General features: G+C 43.9%; 1 protein-coding gene across 4 annotated transcripts in view; it reads left to right on the forward strand.

Annotated features, from left to right (window-relative positions):
• Positions 1 to 18508, forward strand: part of MPND (MPN domain containing) — a 107679-nt gene that overhangs the window by 77243 nt on the left and 11928 nt on the right. For 2 of the 4 annotated variants that reach the window (XM_069741344.1, XM_069741351.1), the window contains exons 6-11: positions 14003 to 14099; positions 14179 to 14251; positions 14706 to 14782; positions 17517 to 17685; positions 17768 to 17838; positions 17930 to 18019. In XM_069741344.1, coding sequence (XP_069597445.1) covers positions 14003 to 14099; positions 14179 to 14251; positions 14706 to 14782; positions 17517 to 17685; positions 17768 to 17838; positions 17930 to 18019 — 577 coding nt within the window. Of the gene's footprint in view, positions 1 to 14002; positions 14100 to 14178; positions 14252 to 14705; positions 14783 to 17516; positions 17686 to 17767; positions 18020 to 18508 lie in introns of all 4 variants that reach the window. The other 2 variants (XM_069741361.1, XM_069741369.1) reach the window with 2 other exon arrangements.

The raw sequence follows: 18508 nt of genomic DNA on the forward strand, positions 1-18508 counted from the left end.
GGAGCAGAGGACAGGGCTGAGGGTGGAGGGGAGGAGATCGGTGGCGGTGGCAGATCGTGGTCTCCAGCCATTGCCGATGATATTGCAGCATCGGCCATGGCTGGATTGTTATATTTCACCAATTTTCATTGGTGAAATATTACGATTGCTCTGATTGAAAGTGAAACGTCACTTTCAACAGCCAATCAGAGCGATCGTAGCGACGCGGGGTCGAAGCCACCCCCCTGGGCTGAAGTACCACGCCCCCTGTCCCTGCAGGCCGGGTGAAATTTCAGTTAACCCTTTCACCCGATCTGCAGGGACGTGATCCTGCCATGACGCCACATAGGCGTCACAGATCGGATTGGCACCGACTTTCATGATGCCTATGTGGCGTCACAGGTCGGGAAGGGGTTAACAATTGGCAAAATAAACAAAATGTTTTTTTTTTATATGCAATATTTTCTTTTACCGCTTAACCCCTTCATGACCCAGCCTATTTTGACCTTAAAGACCTTGCCGTTTTTTGCAATTCTGACCAGTGTCCCTTTATGAGGTGATAACTCAGGAACGCTTCAACGGATCCTAGCGGTTCTGAGATTGTTTTTTCGTGACATATTGGGCTTCATGTTAGTGGTAAATTTAGGTCAATAAATTCTGCGTTTATTTGTGATAAAAATGGAAATTTGGCGAAAATTTCGCAATTTTCACATTTTGAATTTTTATTCTGTGAAACCAGAGAGATATGTGACACAAAATAGTTAATAAATAACATTTCCCACATGTTTACTTTACATCAGCACAATTTTGGAAACAAAATTTTTTTTTGTTAGGAAGTTAAGGGTTAAAATTTGACCAGCGATTTGTCATTTTTACAACGAAATTTACAAAACCATTTTTTTTTAGGGACCACCTCACATTTGAAGTCAGTTTGAGGGGTCTATATGGCTGAAAATACCCAAAAGTGACACCATTCTAAAAACTGCACCCCTCAAGGTACTCAAAACCACATTCAAGAAGTTTATTAACCCTTCAGGTGCTTCACAGCAGCAGAAGCAACATGGAAGGAAAAAATGAACATTTCACTTTTTAGTCACAAAAATTATCTTTTAGCAACAATTTTTTTTATTTTCCCAATGGTAAAAGGAGAAACTGAACCACGAAAGTTGTTGTCCAATTTGTCCTGAGTACGCTGATACCTCATATGTGGGGGTAAACCACTGTTTGGGCGCACGGCAGGGCTTGGAAGGGAAGGAGCGCCATTTGACTTTTTGAATCAAAAATTGGCTCCACTCTTTAGCGGACACCATGTCACGTTTGGAGAGCCCCCGTGTGCCTAAAAATTGGAGCTCCCCCACAAGTGACCCCATTTTGGAAACTAGACCCCCCAAGGAACTTATCTAGATGTGTGGTGAGCACTTTGAACCCCCAAGTGCTTCATAGAAGTTTATAATGCAGAGCCGTGAAAATAATAAATACGTTTTCTTTCCTCAAAAATAATTATTTAGCCCAGAATTTTTTATTTTCCCAAGGGTTACAGGAGAAATTGGACCCCAAAAGTTGTTGTCCAGTTTCTCCTGAGTACGCTGATACCCCATGAGTGGGGGTAAACCACATTTGGGCACACGTCGGGGCTCAGAAGGGAAGTAGTGACTTTTGAAATGCAGACTTTGATGGAATGGTCTGGGGGTGTCACGTTGCGTTTGCAGAGCCCCTGGTGTGCCTAAACAGTAGAAACCCCGGGGGGCGTGGCCTAGCAGGCGATGTGAACAGACGTGCAACAGAGCTCTCCCGCTTCATTATCTCTGTATTAACCCCTTAGAGGCGCCGCCGAGCGCAAATCATACTCTCAGGAGTGCACATAGTCTCGGGGAGCGAGGTGTGACCCGAAGGAACGGAATCTTATCTGAGGATGACACGCAGGAGACAGAAGGAGCTGACAGCTGCGGGAAGCTCACAGGCCCAAGATGGCGCTGAGACTGCAGAGGAGGCGGCGAGGGCAAGCGCTGCTTATCAGAGGAAGATGGATGTGATTGCTAAGTTGGAGCGATTTGCCAGGTCAGAGGAGGCTGTAAATCTACAGTCAGAGGCTGGAAGTGTGGAGTCTGGAGCAGCTGGTGCCCCCGGAGATCAGCAGGAAGGAGGGGCTCAGCTACAGTGCAGTGGGTCAGACCAGGGATCTCCTACAAGGGCCGCAGGAGCTGTTCTGCCTGCACAGTCTGACATGCCAGAAATGGAGGAGCCGACTCTGAAGGACATATTTTCAGTGGTGATGTACTGTAAGTCTGCCCTGGGGGCTCTAAACCTACGAGCGGATGAATTAAAGGGAGAGATGGTCGCTTTAAACTCTGCTATGCGTAAAGTTGAAAAGAGAGTGGAAGAGGTGGAAGAAAGGGTTGGGAGTGCAGAAGATCGGATTGGTGAATTGTTAAACAGGGAAAAAAAGTATATTCAACGTATTGCTGATCTGGAGTTTAAGACTGATGACCTTGAAAACCGATCCCGCAGGAACAACCTAAGGATTGTGGGGGTCCCAGAAAAGGCGGAAGGGAGCAACCCCACGGCTTATATTGAGGCATGGCTAAAAAACGCTGTGGGTGGAGATGGCCTTACTAAGATGTTTGCCGTTGAAAGAGCGCACCGTGTGCCCACCAGACCCCTCCCCCCCGGCTCGGCCCCAAGAGTTATCTTGGCTAAAATTCTGAACTATCAGGACCGAGACATTTTGTTGAGGAAAGCCAGGAATTGTGATGAGCTGACCATTGATGGTAATCGGGTCTCCCTTTATCCGGATTACTCTGCGGCGGTCCAAAAGCTTCGGATGAAGTTTGGAGAGGTCAAGAGGAGGTTGCGAGACTTAGATGTCCGTTATTCAATGATTTACCCAGCAAAATTAAGGGTGGTGGCTCTGGATCGGGTGCATTTTTTCCAAAATCCAGAGGAGGCGTCACAATGGCTGGATCTCAATACTAAGCATGTCAAAACGGGGCAGACCCGCTGAAACTGATTTAAGTGCTACTGAGGCAATTGTTAACCCTTCACTGTTATGTTTGGTTTGATAGTTAACTGGTACTTATACTGTGACTTTATGGTATATTGATATCATCAGGTTGTGTTCGGCGGCGCAACGAAATTTGCATTTTGGCTATGGTGGGCGGGGGAGCTGAAGGAACGCAGAGTTTTTATCGTTAGGCTGTGAAACAGCGTTCCCAGATCTCAAATTGAGAGGGAGAGTTTATTTTGATATTCTAAGAGTAGAGAGGAGTTGGGTGGGCTTAAAGAGAGGGGAGAGATAGAGAGTTATTTCAGTTGGGAATTGGGGATGGGGGGGGGAGGAGGGAGAGGGTGGGAGTTGGGGTTGAGACCTTAGGGAGCTTGAACTCATTCATTGTTTCTATAAGCTATAATGGGTGGGGAGGTTAAAATCCTAAGTTGGAATGTTAGGGGCCTTGCAAATGCTACTAAAAGAACAGCTATTTTCCAATATGTACTGAAACAGAGGCCTTCAGTGATATGTCTGCAGGAAACTCACCTAGTGAAGGAAAAGGTTGCTATTCTACAGAAGAGATGGGTGAGAAAGGCGTATCACTCAACGTTCTCAAATTATGCCAGAGGTGTGTCAATTTTGATACACGTTAGTGTTCCGTTTGAAGAGATTGAGGTAACCACCGATAAAGACGGCCAATTTGTGTTTTTAGTATGCAAGATATTTAACAGGTTAATTTGTATTGTGTCAATTTATATTCCACCACCATATTCCAAGAAAAAGATACAGGAGATTCTGGAAATTACGGGTAGGTGGGATGGGGTGCCCCTCCTTATAGTGGGGGATGTGAACAATATATCTAATGATCACTGGGACAAGGGTAGACATGCAGAGTTGAGAAGTGAAGGGAACTCTACTCCTTTTGGAAATTATCTAAGAGAAATAGGATGGATAGATTTGTGGCGGGTGCGTAATCCTAGGACATATGCCTACTCATGTTATTCAGCAACATACGGATCTTTATCTCGCATTGATGTGGCTTTGGGAAATGGGGGGGTGAATAATCTAATACATGAGGTGGAGTATAGGCCTAGAGTAATATCGGACCATAGCCCAGTACTGGTCTCTGTACAAATGACTGGGAAGAGTGGTCTGACGGGGTTGGGATGGAAATTTCACCCCTCCTGGCTACAGTATTTGGATATGGAACAGGTGGGAACTGAACTCGGGGAGTTTTTCAGGATAAATGAAGGGAGTGCGGGGAATCTTGTAGTGTGGGACACCATGAAGGCATACCTGAGAGGAATTTTATTCCGGGACATCTCGAGACATAAAACTAAGTCTAAAATTCAAGACAATGCAGTGATGGAGGAACTGAGGGTGGCGGAAGAGACACTGGCCTCTCAGAATTCAAGAGAAGCACAACTTCGTATGAGGGCGGCTCAGGTAGCGGTCGAGGAACTCCATATGTGTAGGGCAGATAGGTTGAGAGCCTTTCAAAAGGAAACATTTTATTCTGAGGGAGAGAAGGTAGGACATTTGCTCTCGGTGGTGGTTTCTGCGCAGCGGGATTCTTCACATGTATACTCCATAAGAACAGAGGAAGGTAAAACGGTTACTCAGGGGGGGGAAATTTTAGACGTTTTTCGGAGATTTTATAGTAAATTATATTCCTCTAGGGTGGATAAAAGTCCTGAGGAAATGAATAGATATCTGAAAGAGGTTGACTTACCCAGACTAGGTAGAGAGGAAAGGGAGTGGATGGATAGACCGCTTGGGGAGGAAGAATTGAAGGCGGCTTTGGCGAATATGGCGGGGGGCAAGGCTCCGGGGACGGACGGTATCCCAGTAGAGGTTTATAAAATTCTTAATGCAGAGTTAATGCCCAAATTGGAGCGAGTGTTCTCTGAGTCGTTGGAGAGGGGAGTGCTGCCCCCATCAATGAGAGAGGCCATCGTGGTGGTTATTCCTAAAGCTGATAAAGATCCTCAACAGCCGGAGTCGTATAGACCAATTTCACTTCTAACGGCTGACATAAAGATTTTGGCGAAGGCCCTGGCGAACAGGCTGACCCAAGTGATCGATAAATTGATTCACCCAGACCAGTCTGGCTTTATGCCCAATAAATCCACGGCAATTAACTTGAGAAGGCTATTTTTAAATATGCAAATTCCTGCAGACAATGCCGGAAAAAGAGTTGTGGTGTCTTTAGATGCCCACAAGGCCTTTGATTGTGTGGAGTGGAGTTACTTGTGGTCGGTACTGGATCGCCTGGGGTTTGGTCCAAAATTCATCTCCTGGGTTAAGTTGCTGTACTCGTTCCCAATGGCAAAAATTAGAGTTAATAATAATTTGTCAGAGAGTTTCCCGCTGTTTAGGGGTACCAGACAGGGGTGTCCGCTGTCCCCGTTGCTCTTCGCTCTGGCCGTGGAGCCGTTAGCGGCTAAAATAAGAGGTGCTCAGGAGGTTAGAGGTTACATCTATGGTAGGAGGGAAGACAAAATTGCATTATATGCTGACGATATTTTGTTGTTCCTGGAGGATTCTGAAAGGTCCCTGTGCAATGCGGTTGCTTTGATTGAGGAGTTTGGTCGGTTTTCGGGTCTCACAATAAACTGGGATAAGTCTTGTATGTTGTTGATTGAGGGGGACAGTATGGGCAGTGGAGAGAGGGCGATAACCACAAAATTAAAGATTGTTCAAAAATTCAAATATTTGGGTATTCAGATTGCTCTTCCTCAAACTACCTTTGAGGAACTGAATTTAAGTCCATTAATGCAGAAAATTCGTACCAAGATTGCGGCATGGAACAAATTACATTTATCGGTGGTTGGTAGGGTGAACCTCTTAAAGATGATTGTAATGCCACAGTTGTTGTACGTGCTACATAACTCTCCCATTTGGATTACACAATGCAGATTCCGTAAGATTAGGTCTTTGTTTGGGGAATTAATATGGGGAGGAAAGAGTCCTAGGTTTAAACAGGAGATACTTCAGAGGGCCAAAACAGAGGGGGGTCTTGCACTTCCTAATCCATGGCTATACTTCTTAGCAGCACAGTGTCAACATCTCAAAGGATGGGGGGAGGAGGCAGGGAGTGTGCAAATACCTAATAGCTTGAGGTTCTTACTACAGGCAGACGTTTTGAGTGACAGTTTGGAGGGAGGACAATTCAAAAAAATGGGTTCACATGGGTGCACTATCAAATTAATTCACAGAGTATGGGAAAAAGTCAAACTCATTAGGGAAGTGAGTGGGTTCACCAGATTCTCGCCTATTTGGGACAACATTTATCTACCGGAATTTAGGCAGAGGGAGGGTTTTCACTTTTGGTCTGCAGCAGGTATTAAATGGCTGGGGCAGCTGATAAGTCAGGGCAGACTTAAAACATTTGAGGAGTTGCAGGAAGAATTTCAGTTGCCACGGTCTGAATTGTTCCAGTATAATCGTATCTCTCATGCTTATCAGGCACAGAATAAAAGGGGAGCCATAGTGGTACAGATTGATCTCATGATCGACTATATCCTTAAGAATAGCTGCACGAAGGGGGCGATTTCAGAAATATATGGGTTTCTACTTTTTTCTTTCCTGGAAAAATATCCCATCCGAGCCAAAGGGAAATGGGAAGCTGAATTGGGAATAATTGACAATGATAGATGGGAGTCGGTCCTAGAATATGTGCCCAAGATATCAATGAGTGAACCAGGCAGGCTATCACAGTTATTCGTAATCCATAGGGCCTATAGAACCCCTGACAGGTTGTTCAAAGCTGGGCTTAGGCAGAACTCGGACTGCCCTCGGTGCTCACAATCCCAGGCGGGGATATTGCATATGATGTGGCAGTGCCCTAGACTGTCCTCCTTCTGGATAGTTGTTTTAAATCGTATTGAACTGGTGTATGGATGTTCTGTCCCTAGGGTTCCACTGACTTGCATATTGGGATATGTGGAGGAAATTGTTACGGACAACATGTTTAAAATAGCTATTGCACGATTGTTATTCATTGCTAGGAAATTGATCGCCAAATTTTGGATTAGAGAGGAACCTCCAACAAGAAGAGACTTTCTTAAGCAAGCGGAGCATATACTTACTTTGGAGAAAAGTATCTACACCAAAAGGAATAAGCTGGACATCTTCCACAAGCTGTGGCAACCGTGGATGGACTTGAATTAGGATGATAAATGAGAATATAGGGAACCTAGTATTCAATGGAAATATAACGGATGTTTATTCAAATGGTTGTATGATGATGGGAAGTGGGGTGGCTCTGGCTGAGGTCTCGGGTTGGGCAGGGTGGGGGGGCTCTGGGTCGGGGGGGAAAAAGTTATCTGTAAATGTTTAATGAAACATTGCCATGAGAAATATTCTGATTGTTTATTCTTTGCGGATAATAAAAATCTATCTGATAAAAAAAAAAAAACAGTAGAAACCCCCACAAGTGACCCCATTTTCGAAACTAGACCCCCCAAGGAACTTATCTAGATATGTGGTGAGCACTTTGAACCCCCAAGTGCTTCACAGACGTTTACAACGCAGAGCCGTGAAAATAAAAAATCATTTTTCTTTCCTCAAAAATTATGTTTTAGCAAGCATTTTTTTAGATTCACAAGGGTAACAGGAGAAATTGGACCCCAGTAATTGTTGCGCAGTTTGTCCTGAGTATGCTGGTACCCCATATGTGGGGGTAAACCACTGTTTGGGCACACGTCAGGGCTCGGAAGTGAGGGAGCACCATTTGACTTTTTGAATACGAGATTGGCTGGAATCAATGGTGGCGCCATGTTGCGTTTGGAGACCCCTGATGTGCCTAAACAGTGGTAACCCCTCAATTCTACCTCCAACACTAACCCCCCCACACCCCTAACCCTAATCCCAACTGTAGCCATAACCCTAATCACACCCCTAACCACAACCCTAATTCCAACCCTAACCCTAAGGCTATGTGCCCACGTTGCGGATTCGTGTGAGATATTTCCGCACCATTTTTGAAAAATCCGCGGGTAAAAGGCACTGCGTTTTACCTGCGGATTTTCCGCGGATTTCCAGTGTTTTTTGTGCGGATTTCACCTGCGGATTCCTATTGAGGAACAGGTGTAAAACGCTGCGGAATCCGCACAAAGAATTGACATGCTGCGGAAAATACAACGCAGCGTTTCCGCGCTGTATTTTCCGCACCATGGGCACAGCGGATTTGGTTTTTCATATGTTTACATGGTACTGTAAACCTGATGGAACACTGCTGCGAATCCGCAGCGGCCAATCCGCAGCCAAATCCGCACAGTGTGCACATAGCCTAATTCTAAAGGTATGTGCACACGCTGCAGAAAACGCTGCGGATCCGCAGCAGTTTCCCATGAGTTTACAGTTCAATGTAAACCTACGGGAAACAAAAATCGCTGTACACATGCTGCGGAAAAACTGCACGGAAACGCAGCGGTTTACATTCCGCAGCATGTCACTTCTTTTTGCGGATTCCGCAGCGGTTTTACAACTGCTCCAATAGAAAATCGCAGTTGTAAAACCGCAGTGAAATGCGCAGAAAAAAACGCGGTAAATCCGCCATAAATCTGCAGCGGTTTAGCACTGCGGATTTATCAAATCCGCAGCGGAAAAATCCGCAGAGGACCAGAATACGTGTGCACATACCGAAACCCTAACCCTAGCCCTAACCCTACCCCTAACCCTACCCCTAACCCTAGCCCTAACCCTACCCCTAACCCTACCCCTAACCCTAGCCCTAACCCTACCCCTAACCCTACCCCTAACCCTAGCCCTAACCCTAACCCTACCCCTAACCCTACCCCTAACCCTAACCCTATTCTAACATTAGTGGAAAAAAAAAATTCTTTATTTTTTTATTGTCCCTACCTATGGGGGTGACAAAGGGGGGGGGGTCATTTATTATTTTTTTTATTTTGATCACTGAGATATAATCTATCTCAGTGATCAAAATGCACTTTGGAACGAATCTGCCTTTTGGAAGATGGCGGCGCCCAGGGAGAAGACGAACGGGACCCCGGCTGGATCGGTAAGTATGATGGGGTGGGGGGGGGAACACGGGGGGGGGGGGGGGATCAGAGCACGGGGGGGGGGATCGGAGCACGGGGGGGGGGGATCGGAGCGCGGGAGGGGTGGAACGAAGCACGGGGGGCGTGGAACGGAGCACGGGGGGCTGGAATGGAGCACGGGGGGGGGTGGAACGGAGCACCGGGGGGGTGGATCGGAGTGCAGGGGGGGTGATTGGAGCACGGGGGGAGCGGACAAGAGCACGGGGGGAGCGGAGCACTGGACGGAGGGGAGCCGGAGCAGTGTACCGGCCAGATCGGGGGGCTGGGGGGGTGATCGGTGGGGTGGGGTGGGGGCACATTAGTATTTCCAGCCATGGCCGATGATATTTCAGCATCGGCCATGGCTAGATTGTAATATTTCACCAGTTATAATAGGTGAAATATTACAAATCGCTCTGATTGGCAGTTTCACTTTCAACAGCCAATCAGAGCGATCGTAGCCACGAGGGGGTGAAGCCAACCCCCTGGGCTAAACTACCACTCCCCCTGTCCCTGCAGATCGGGTGAAATGGGAGTTAACCCTTTCACCCGATCTGCAGGGACGCGATCTTTCCATGACGCCACATAGGCGTCATGGGTCGGATTGGCACCGACTTTCATGACGCCTACGTGGCGTCATGGGTCGGGAAGGGGTTAAAGTATTTAGTAGTGATGAGCTAACAAGCTCGGATACGGTGTTATCTGAGCATGCTCGTGTGCTAACAGAGTGTCTTCGGCGTGCTCGAATGATATGTTCGAGTCCCCGCGCCTGCACGTCTCACGGCTGTTAGACAGCCGCAAGATATGCAGAGATAGCCTGTTTGTTAGTGGCCTTTATATAGAATAACCAAACTGATCCATAGAACATATTATTTCAGTACAATTACACCAAATAATATTCACCCTGCAAAAAGCAAACCCTCATATGTCTTTGTTGATTTGAAAATAAAAAAAAAGTTATGAGTCTTAGAAGAAGAGGAGGAAAAAAACAAAAAAGAGCTAAACCCTATGTTAACCTCTAAATGGCCGTCAATACACCTTTTAATGGGGGCAGTTAAGGGTACGTATTCCTCAGCGGCGCTTTTTAGCAGTGCTGAGAAATGAGGGTTTAGCCCTTCCCCCACCCCATGAAAAGGGCCAGTTTTTACAGTCCCCTGTCACTTGATCGTCGTTTTTCACCGAATAATGGCAATCACAATAGTCTCATTAAAAATTTCTCTCTCTTCTGATATGATCTAGCATATCAAGAGAAGCGCGAGAAATGGGGTCCTCCACCATCCTCTGGACCCTCCTTCTCTGTTCATTTTTTTCCTTCCACGTTGTTTCAGTTCTCATGAAGCATCTGTAGGGTTAATAAACTTCTTCAATATTGTTTTGGACACCTTGAGGGGTGCAGTTTTTAAAATGGTGTCTGTCTTGGGTATTTTCTGTCATATAGGCCCCTCAAAACCACAAAAAAAAATAAAAAATGTTTTGTAAATTTTGTTGGAAAATAAGAAATCACTGATCAAATTTTAATCCTTCTAACTTCCTATTTTTTTTTTGTTTCCAAAACTGTGCTGATGTAAAGTAGACATGTGGGAAATGTTATTTATGTGTGACATACGGCACAAAAATGAAGTTTGACAATTGCAAAATTTTCAAAATTTTTGCAAAATTTTCATTTTTTTTCATAAACAGACACAAGTCCTATCAAAGAAAATTTACCACTATCATGAAGTACAATATGTCACAAAAAACGATCTCAGATTCCGTGGGATCCGTTGAAGCATTCCAGAGTTGTTACCACATATAGTGACACTGGACAGTATTGTAAAATGTGTCCTGGTCATTAAGGACAAACTTGGCTCTGTCACTAAGGGGCTAAGTCTCATGCTTCCTTTAAAATGTTTTTCTGGTTGCTTTTCAATATTATCACAAGTTCTATAATAGCATTCCTTCTGATTTGGTTTGCTCTTATTCCTTTGGTGTTAAATGATGTACATATTTATCATGAGCATATGTTAGTTTGTGCTGCGAGACGGATATATCTGTCATGCTGATTGCACTGTACTCTTTCTGTACCAGAACGATCAGCCTGGAGCTGATGGAACTACTATAGTTGATGTTCTCAATGATCTTAGCAGTTTATCCCCTCCTATAGTGCTGTCAATAGAGAGAGGCGTTTGACAGCTGGAGAGTGCTCCCTCTGTCAGCCCATTGGCACCACTCCTCCGCTTCCCCTCCCCAGCATGATGTGGAGTGCCAGTGAGCCCATCAGATTGCATCAGTGCCGGTATCTAGTAGACTACCTGTCAGACAAATTCAGACCAAATACCGCCACTTAGAATATAGCAAATATAAGCGCCATTAATTTAGCAATTAAACAAATATAATCTTTACTAGATGGTGGCCCGATTCTAACGCATCGGGTATTCTAGAATATGCATGTCCTCGTAGTATATTGCCCAGTCACATAGTATATTGCCCAGCCACGTACTATATTGCCCAGCCACGTACTATATTGCCCAGCCACATACTATATTGCCCAGCCACGTAGAATATTGCCCAGCCACGTAGAATATTGCCCAGCCACATAGTATATTGCCCAGAAATGTAGTATATTGCTCAGTCACGCAGTATATTGCCCAGCCACGTAGTATATTGCCCAGCCACGTAGTATATTGCCCAGTCACGTATGTAACAGGTTAAAAAATGAAAAAGAAACATATACTCACCATCCGAAGAGCCCGTTGTAGTTCCGGCGCTTGTGAGAGGTGTCCGGTCCCAGGATTGGTATGAGCGCAGGACCTTCCATGACGTCGCGGTCACATGACCGTGACGTTATGGAAGGTCCTTCTGCCATAGCATCTTTGGAAGCGGAACCTGCCGCTTGCAGTGCCGAGGAGAGGACGTGACGGCGGAAGGTGAGAATAAGGTTTTTTTTTTATTATTATTTTTAACATTAGATCGTTTTACTATTGATGCTGCATACACAGCATCAATAGTAAAAAGTTGGGGACACACAGGGTTAATAGCGGCGGTAACTGAGTGCGTTACCTGCGGCATAACGTGGTCCGTTACCGCCGGCATTAACCCTGTGTTAGCATGACCGGAGGGGAGTATGGGGGCGACAGGCACTGACTGCGGGGAGTAAGGAGCGGCCATTTTCTTCCGGACTGTGCCCGTCGCTGATTGGTTGCGGCAGCCATGACAGGCAGCTGCCGAGACCAATCAGCGAATGAATAACCGTGACAGAAGGACAGACAGACGGAAGTGACCCTTAGACAATTATATAGTAGATTACAAAAAAAATCAGACAGTGAGACAAAACAGTACAAGAAAAGCCCCCTGAAAAACTCCTTAAAAACCAGTTAGGACAAAATGGTTCAGACAGTTTTTATGACTAGCAAATTAAAATGTAATGTAAGTCAGTACATCCAATATACATAGTGGGAAAAATGCACAGCCATATTTTGAATAATTACAGGCAATGGAATGTGAATAAAGAGATTTATGCTGCTCGATGTTAGTAATCTGCAAAAACCAGTGTCCAAAAACCCATATGGGGCAGCAAAATTTATCAGCCAAGTATCACAGAAAAGACAAACCAAGTGCCATTATGACAGTTTGAACCACAGTGCCCAGCACCCCAATGTGCGTTTCGTGTGTAGCTTCGTGCTGAGGCAATGTCCAAGTGGGTATATATAGGTATACTCCTTATTACGTCACCTGAAATTGATTTTATGCCCTTAAATCAGATGGATATGTCACACAAAATAATTAATAAATACCATTTCCCACATGTTTAGGTTACATCTGCATAATTTTTGACACATTTTTTTTTGTTAGGAAGCTAGAAGGGTTAAAAGTCGATCAGCGATTTCTCAGTTTTACAACAACATTTACAACATTTTTTTTTTTTAGGGTCCACATCACATTAGAAGTAACTTTGAGGGGCCTGCATGACAGCAAATACCCAAAAGTGACAATATTTGGCAAACTGCATCCCTCAAGGTGCTCAAAACCACATTCAAGAAGTTTATTAACCCTTCAGGTTCTTCATTTTTTACTTTTCTCACAAATTTTGCTTAGCCACAATTTTTTTTCTTTCACAAGGGTAACAGGAGAAAATGGAGCCACAAATTAGATGTGCAATTTCTCCCGAGTATCCCATATATGTGTGGGGGAAAACGGCCGTATTTTTCAGACTATAAGACCCACTTTTTTCCCAAAAAAGTTTTGGGGAAAATGGGGGTGCGTCTCATTCTCAGATGGAGATCTCCCCAACCCTAACCCTAATGGCAAAGAGTGAAAGAAATAATAAATATAAAATATTATGTATTATAAAATTTAAAAAAAATGTAGGGGATGGCACAGGGAGGGTGACATGATAATTATGGGCTTTTGATCACTGTGATAGATCCTAAGAAAAATCCCCACTCCTACTGGGTGCTGGTCGCCATTTTTTTTACCAGGAAGTGTTGGCAGAGAGCCGGGAATGGAGCTGGAGGGACGGGGAGGAGGAGTGAGTGGGTATGGGACCTCTTGTCTCTCTATTCATGTCAGAAGAGATAGATATGTTTCTAATAGTGGCACACTATTTTTTTTATATGATCGCCAACCGGAAAAACCGGCCCTGATCTCGTGTTCTCCAGGGTCTCTGCTACCTTCGGTAGCTGAAACCCCAGAGAATTTCTGACACTGGGGGCACTCTACTTAGTCCTGATCGTCGTTTTGAAATGGCAGTGAGTGAATAAGGCCGACATTAAAGCCCCTTAACAGCTGACTTTCTAATGCGTAGTGGCAGTCGTTAAGGGGTGGAAGACTAAAAATGGGACTGTCCTGACGTGGTTGACATACAAAAATGATGGTGCCTGCTGTGCTAGTTAAAAGGAAAACATAGAACCTACACAGACTTGAGATAATATTTCTCCGATGTTAGTTATACTTTCTCTAGAACCACTTAGGGAAGACCTGTGATAATCATTATTCAGCATTTTTGTTTTAGGGACCCACATACGTTGGTTCAGCTTACTTCTTTTCTGGCATTGAACAAGTTCCAGCCTTTTCACGTGTCTATTTCCAGTAACACTCTTCTGTTGTTGGTGAGCTTCAGTCCCTTTTTAGTATTTGAAAATGCAATTTTGTTAATAAACGCTAAGTAATAAATTCACTTCATCCCAGGATTTCCACAGCCACTTGATACGTAGTGAAGTAGTGGGCTACCTTGGGGGGCGTTGGGACACCAGCAGCCAGTGTAAGTATCTTTCGTCATTTGTACTTCACCCAATAATAACTGATCAACTAAGGGGTTCTCCATTACTGGGCAAACCCAATTTAATCAGGACTCCATATAAAGTTAAGAAAGTGTATATTCAGTTCCAGCAGCGGCGCCATTCCCGCGATGTAGGTGACAAGACATTTTTGTGCCAGTTGCTTGCTGCAGCCAATGAGCTGTTTCTCGTGAGCGTCCCCCTTCGTTGTTTTGTCCGTACGAATGTCCACCCTGACAAAATATTGATGAACTGCCACTGATTGGCTATAGCACAACAATATCACATCACCCTGCAGTGTTGCTGACCCCGCCGAAATGACGCCACTGAAAGAGACTAGTATACACCTGGGGGTCCTGAATTGATTAAGCTGTGGTTGAAGTAGTGGAAACCCCCTTCTAAATATTGTGCTGGAGTAAACTGTCAATCTTTCTCCAGTGCTGACTGTGCTGCGTGCCTTTCCTTGCCGCTCCCGCCTGAAGGACACTGAGACCGCTGCAGCAGTAGAAGAAGAGGTGATGTTTGGGATCATTGAAATGGGAAGGAAACATCGGAGATTGGAGACATGTCCCCTGAAATGTGTCAAAATGCAATTCTATCATTTTAACTTTATTTTTTTCCATTTTCTTAAGTGACATTAAGCAACTTCAATGAGATCTGTCAAAACCAATTTACTTATAAAACTGGTGGTATGGCTGTATGAGTTGTAACAATAGAAATGATGCTTGTTTTATAGAAATGCCATGAACCACCTGCAATGTAGCCTGGAAACAGTGGGATGTCAGCTGGTGTACACAGAGCATTTTATTTCCGCTGCTCCCATGACTATTCCATTTTAGTTTTTTTTGTTGATTTTTTTTTTTTTTAAATCGGCCATACAGTTCCAGAGATGAGTCCTTTTTATTTAGTGCCAATTTTATGGTCTTTACCAAGTTGAAAATTCTCACAGAGTAATTATGCAGAGCGCCTAAAGCTATGCCCCTTTAGTAAAGACAATTAATACTAACGCAAAATAAAAAGGCCCATATATCTGGAATACTATGGCGGATTAAAAAAATGGAATATTCAGTGGAGTAGCAGGAATAAAATACCAAAACTGGACACTCTTTGCCTGGTGATAGGTTCTCTTTAACAGAACACTGCACAACTTCTTACAGTTAGTTACAGTTACAGTGTCTGCAAATTGAGATTCTGGTTTGGCTATTATCCTAAGTCATGTGACAAGGCTCGTTAAAGAGTCGACATTGACTGTTAGGATTGCTACTTCCAATAGGTGGCACTAGAGTTCTAGTTCTCTTCCTCTCTGAAGAGACAATTTGCATATTTCCCAGAGGAGCATTGCGGCTTTAAGTCTCCGCACCTCGACATGCTTATCATGTCACTCTCCGCAAGGAGAAACCATACTTCTTGGATCCCTTGAACATAAATAAAATGTTCATTTTTAATACTGTGTAGAGAATCCTATGCAGAGTGATTGGCCGAAGTCTGGAAGCCGTGAACGTCACAAAATGCTGGATTTCCTCCTTTGTGATGCTTTGCCTGGCCATTACTACAGCGGACTTCAGTTGTTGCTTGTTTGTGGGTCTTACTGCCTTAAGTTTGGGTCTTAAGCATGTGAAATGCATGCTTGATTGGGTGGGATCTGGCGATTGACTCTGCCATTGCAGGATATTCCACTTCTTTACCTTAAACTCATGTGTTGAATTTGCAGTATATTTTGGGTCATTGCCCACCTGTACTGTGCAGCACCGTCCAATCTATTTGATTGTATCTGTGCAGAAAGTATCGCCCTGTACACTTCAGAATTCAACCGGCTGCTTCTCTCTTCAGTTACGTCATCAATAAACACAAGTGACCCAGCACCACTGGAAGCCATACATGCCCATGTCCTCACACTGCCGCCACCATGTTTTACAGAGGATGTGGTGTGCTTTGGATCATGAGCCGTTCAAAGCCTTCTCCATACGTTCTTCTTCCCATCATTCTGTTAGAGGTTGATCTTCGTTTCATCTGACCAAAGAATGCTAAATAACAGCGAAGAAGTAAGCCCACATCTGGAAAAGCAAAGTCTAATCTGGCCTTTCTATTTTTAAGGTTGATCAATGGTTCGCACCGTGCAGTATTTGCTCGCATGAAGTCTTCTATTTATGGTAGACTTGGATACTGAAACGCCTACTTCTTGGAGAGTGTTCTTCACCTGGGTTGATATTTTGAATGAGTTTTTCTTCACCATGGAAAGCATCCTGCGATCATCCAGCACTGTTGTCTCCCATAGATGTCCAGGCCTTTTGGAGTTCCCAAGCTCAACAGTGCACTTTTTTTCCAGAATGTACTACTGTTGCTTTGGCCACTCCAAACATTTCTGCTACCTCTCTCAGCCTCTGCTACCTCTCTCTTCTTTTTTCAGCCTAATGATTTTTCAGCATTACAGAATGCTGTAGATAAGCCCCTAATGGCAGTGGCCTTAGTTTATAGGCCAACTTTGGGGTTACAGATTCCCTTTAAGTCGAGATGTTGACTAACCTTTGTTAGTTCACTGCCTATTGTGATGAGAGTGCCCTGAAGAAGAAGCTGAAGCACTTCAAGTGCTACTTCTATAAATTCTAACTACGATGGGTACCAGAAATAACGATGAGGGTATCAGTTGTAAATTGTGAAGTGTTTTCTGTTTAAAAAAATATATATTTTCCTTTAAAGAGATTGGCCATTCAATAGGAAGATTTTCAGAAGGGCCATAAACAATTAAGTTGTGGAAAATTAAAAACACAAAAAACAGCTTTGCAATGTAATAGTCCTTGGTGCTCATGTATGGGCTATGAAAGAATTGGTAACCATAGGTCTAAGCATCCATAGGATATAGATTGATTGACCGATGTGACCACAAGTCCGCAGTCCCTGGCCGTGTCTGCCTTTGTGCAGGTTTTAGCACATATACAGGCAGTAGTAAACTTTGGCATGTGCTGGATGTGTTCAGGTATAGTTTACCACTTGCACAGAGAAGAGCGCAGGCAGGAAGAGCCAAAGAAATAATCACATGAGTAAAACTGCTGCCATCTTAAATTCTAAGGACATGAAGACTGCTAGTTTCCAGATTGCATGGGAAGCAGGAAGCCTTAAACCTTCCCATAAAGTGGCCGACCTCTTTAAGCATACCATCGTTTAACCTATCCATTTACAACATTCTACATCAGCTTCATTTATATCCATTCCCATGCTCTCTTTATTCAGAATAGTTCTCTTTCCAACCAGATCTATCACAATCTTTTCCTACGGGGCCTTTCTTTGGTTGGTTGGTATCATAGTCACCCTTTTAGTCCCGCTCTGCCATCCCTGCAGGACATTGAGTCTCAGATGGATTATCAGCTAAAACTGCAGGGTTCAGACAACAGTTTCCAGCCATGTTTGGGCTTAATATGTGGTGAGACATTTTTCTCGTTTGCCTCACATATCCATACAAGATTTGTGGGGGGTTTCATAACTTTTTGCATTCTTTAAATTAGCCCCATACTTCCGTGGAAACCATGGGACCCAATCTACAATCTGCCCTTTCTGGGTTATGCCTCCTGCAGAGGTTAGTTATACATTTTAGAATTCACATTCCCTGTGTCGTAGGTTACTTCCAGTTTTTTTTTCTTTTTTTTAATACAAATCTTCTCTTCCAGCACCGTCCAAATGATTATGGAATTCCTATGGAAGTTGAAGTTACGTATATACAGGACAGCTTTCTAACAAATGACATCTTGCACGATATGGTAAGGACATTGAAATGTTTATAATTGATCTATGACAAAACATCAACTTTGATGAAATCATAAATGGGTTTAATGATCATTCAGGAGATGAGAGAGGAGGGTTGCAAACCCTTTGGCTAGATCACTGTTAGCCCAGTACTTGATGAAGAATGAGTTAAGTAGAGGGTGTAGAAACCAAACCGCCTAAAATGTTTCATAAAACCTTTTGCAAAAAATATTTTTTACCAAAATACACACATTTGAGTGGAATGGCTACAATGGGATCAAAATCCTTTACATTGTACCTATCATTTGAAAAACTTTATATATGACCCCAATTCCAAAATAACATTGGGATGCTTTATAAATTGTAAAGAAAATTAGAATGCAGTGATTTGGAAAATTCTCATACCCATATTATATTCACAACAGAACATAGAACTCAGATCAGAAGATGAAAGTTAGATGTTTTTCCATTTCATTAGAAAAACTACCTCAAATTAAAATTGA

The sequence above is a fragment of the Ranitomeya imitator genome, chromosome 1 (assembly GCF_032444005.1).
Source record: "Ranitomeya imitator isolate aRanImi1 chromosome 1, aRanImi1.pri, whole genome shotgun sequence".
NCBI classification, from domain to species: Eukaryota; Metazoa; Chordata; class Amphibia; order Anura; family Dendrobatidae; genus Ranitomeya; species Ranitomeya imitator.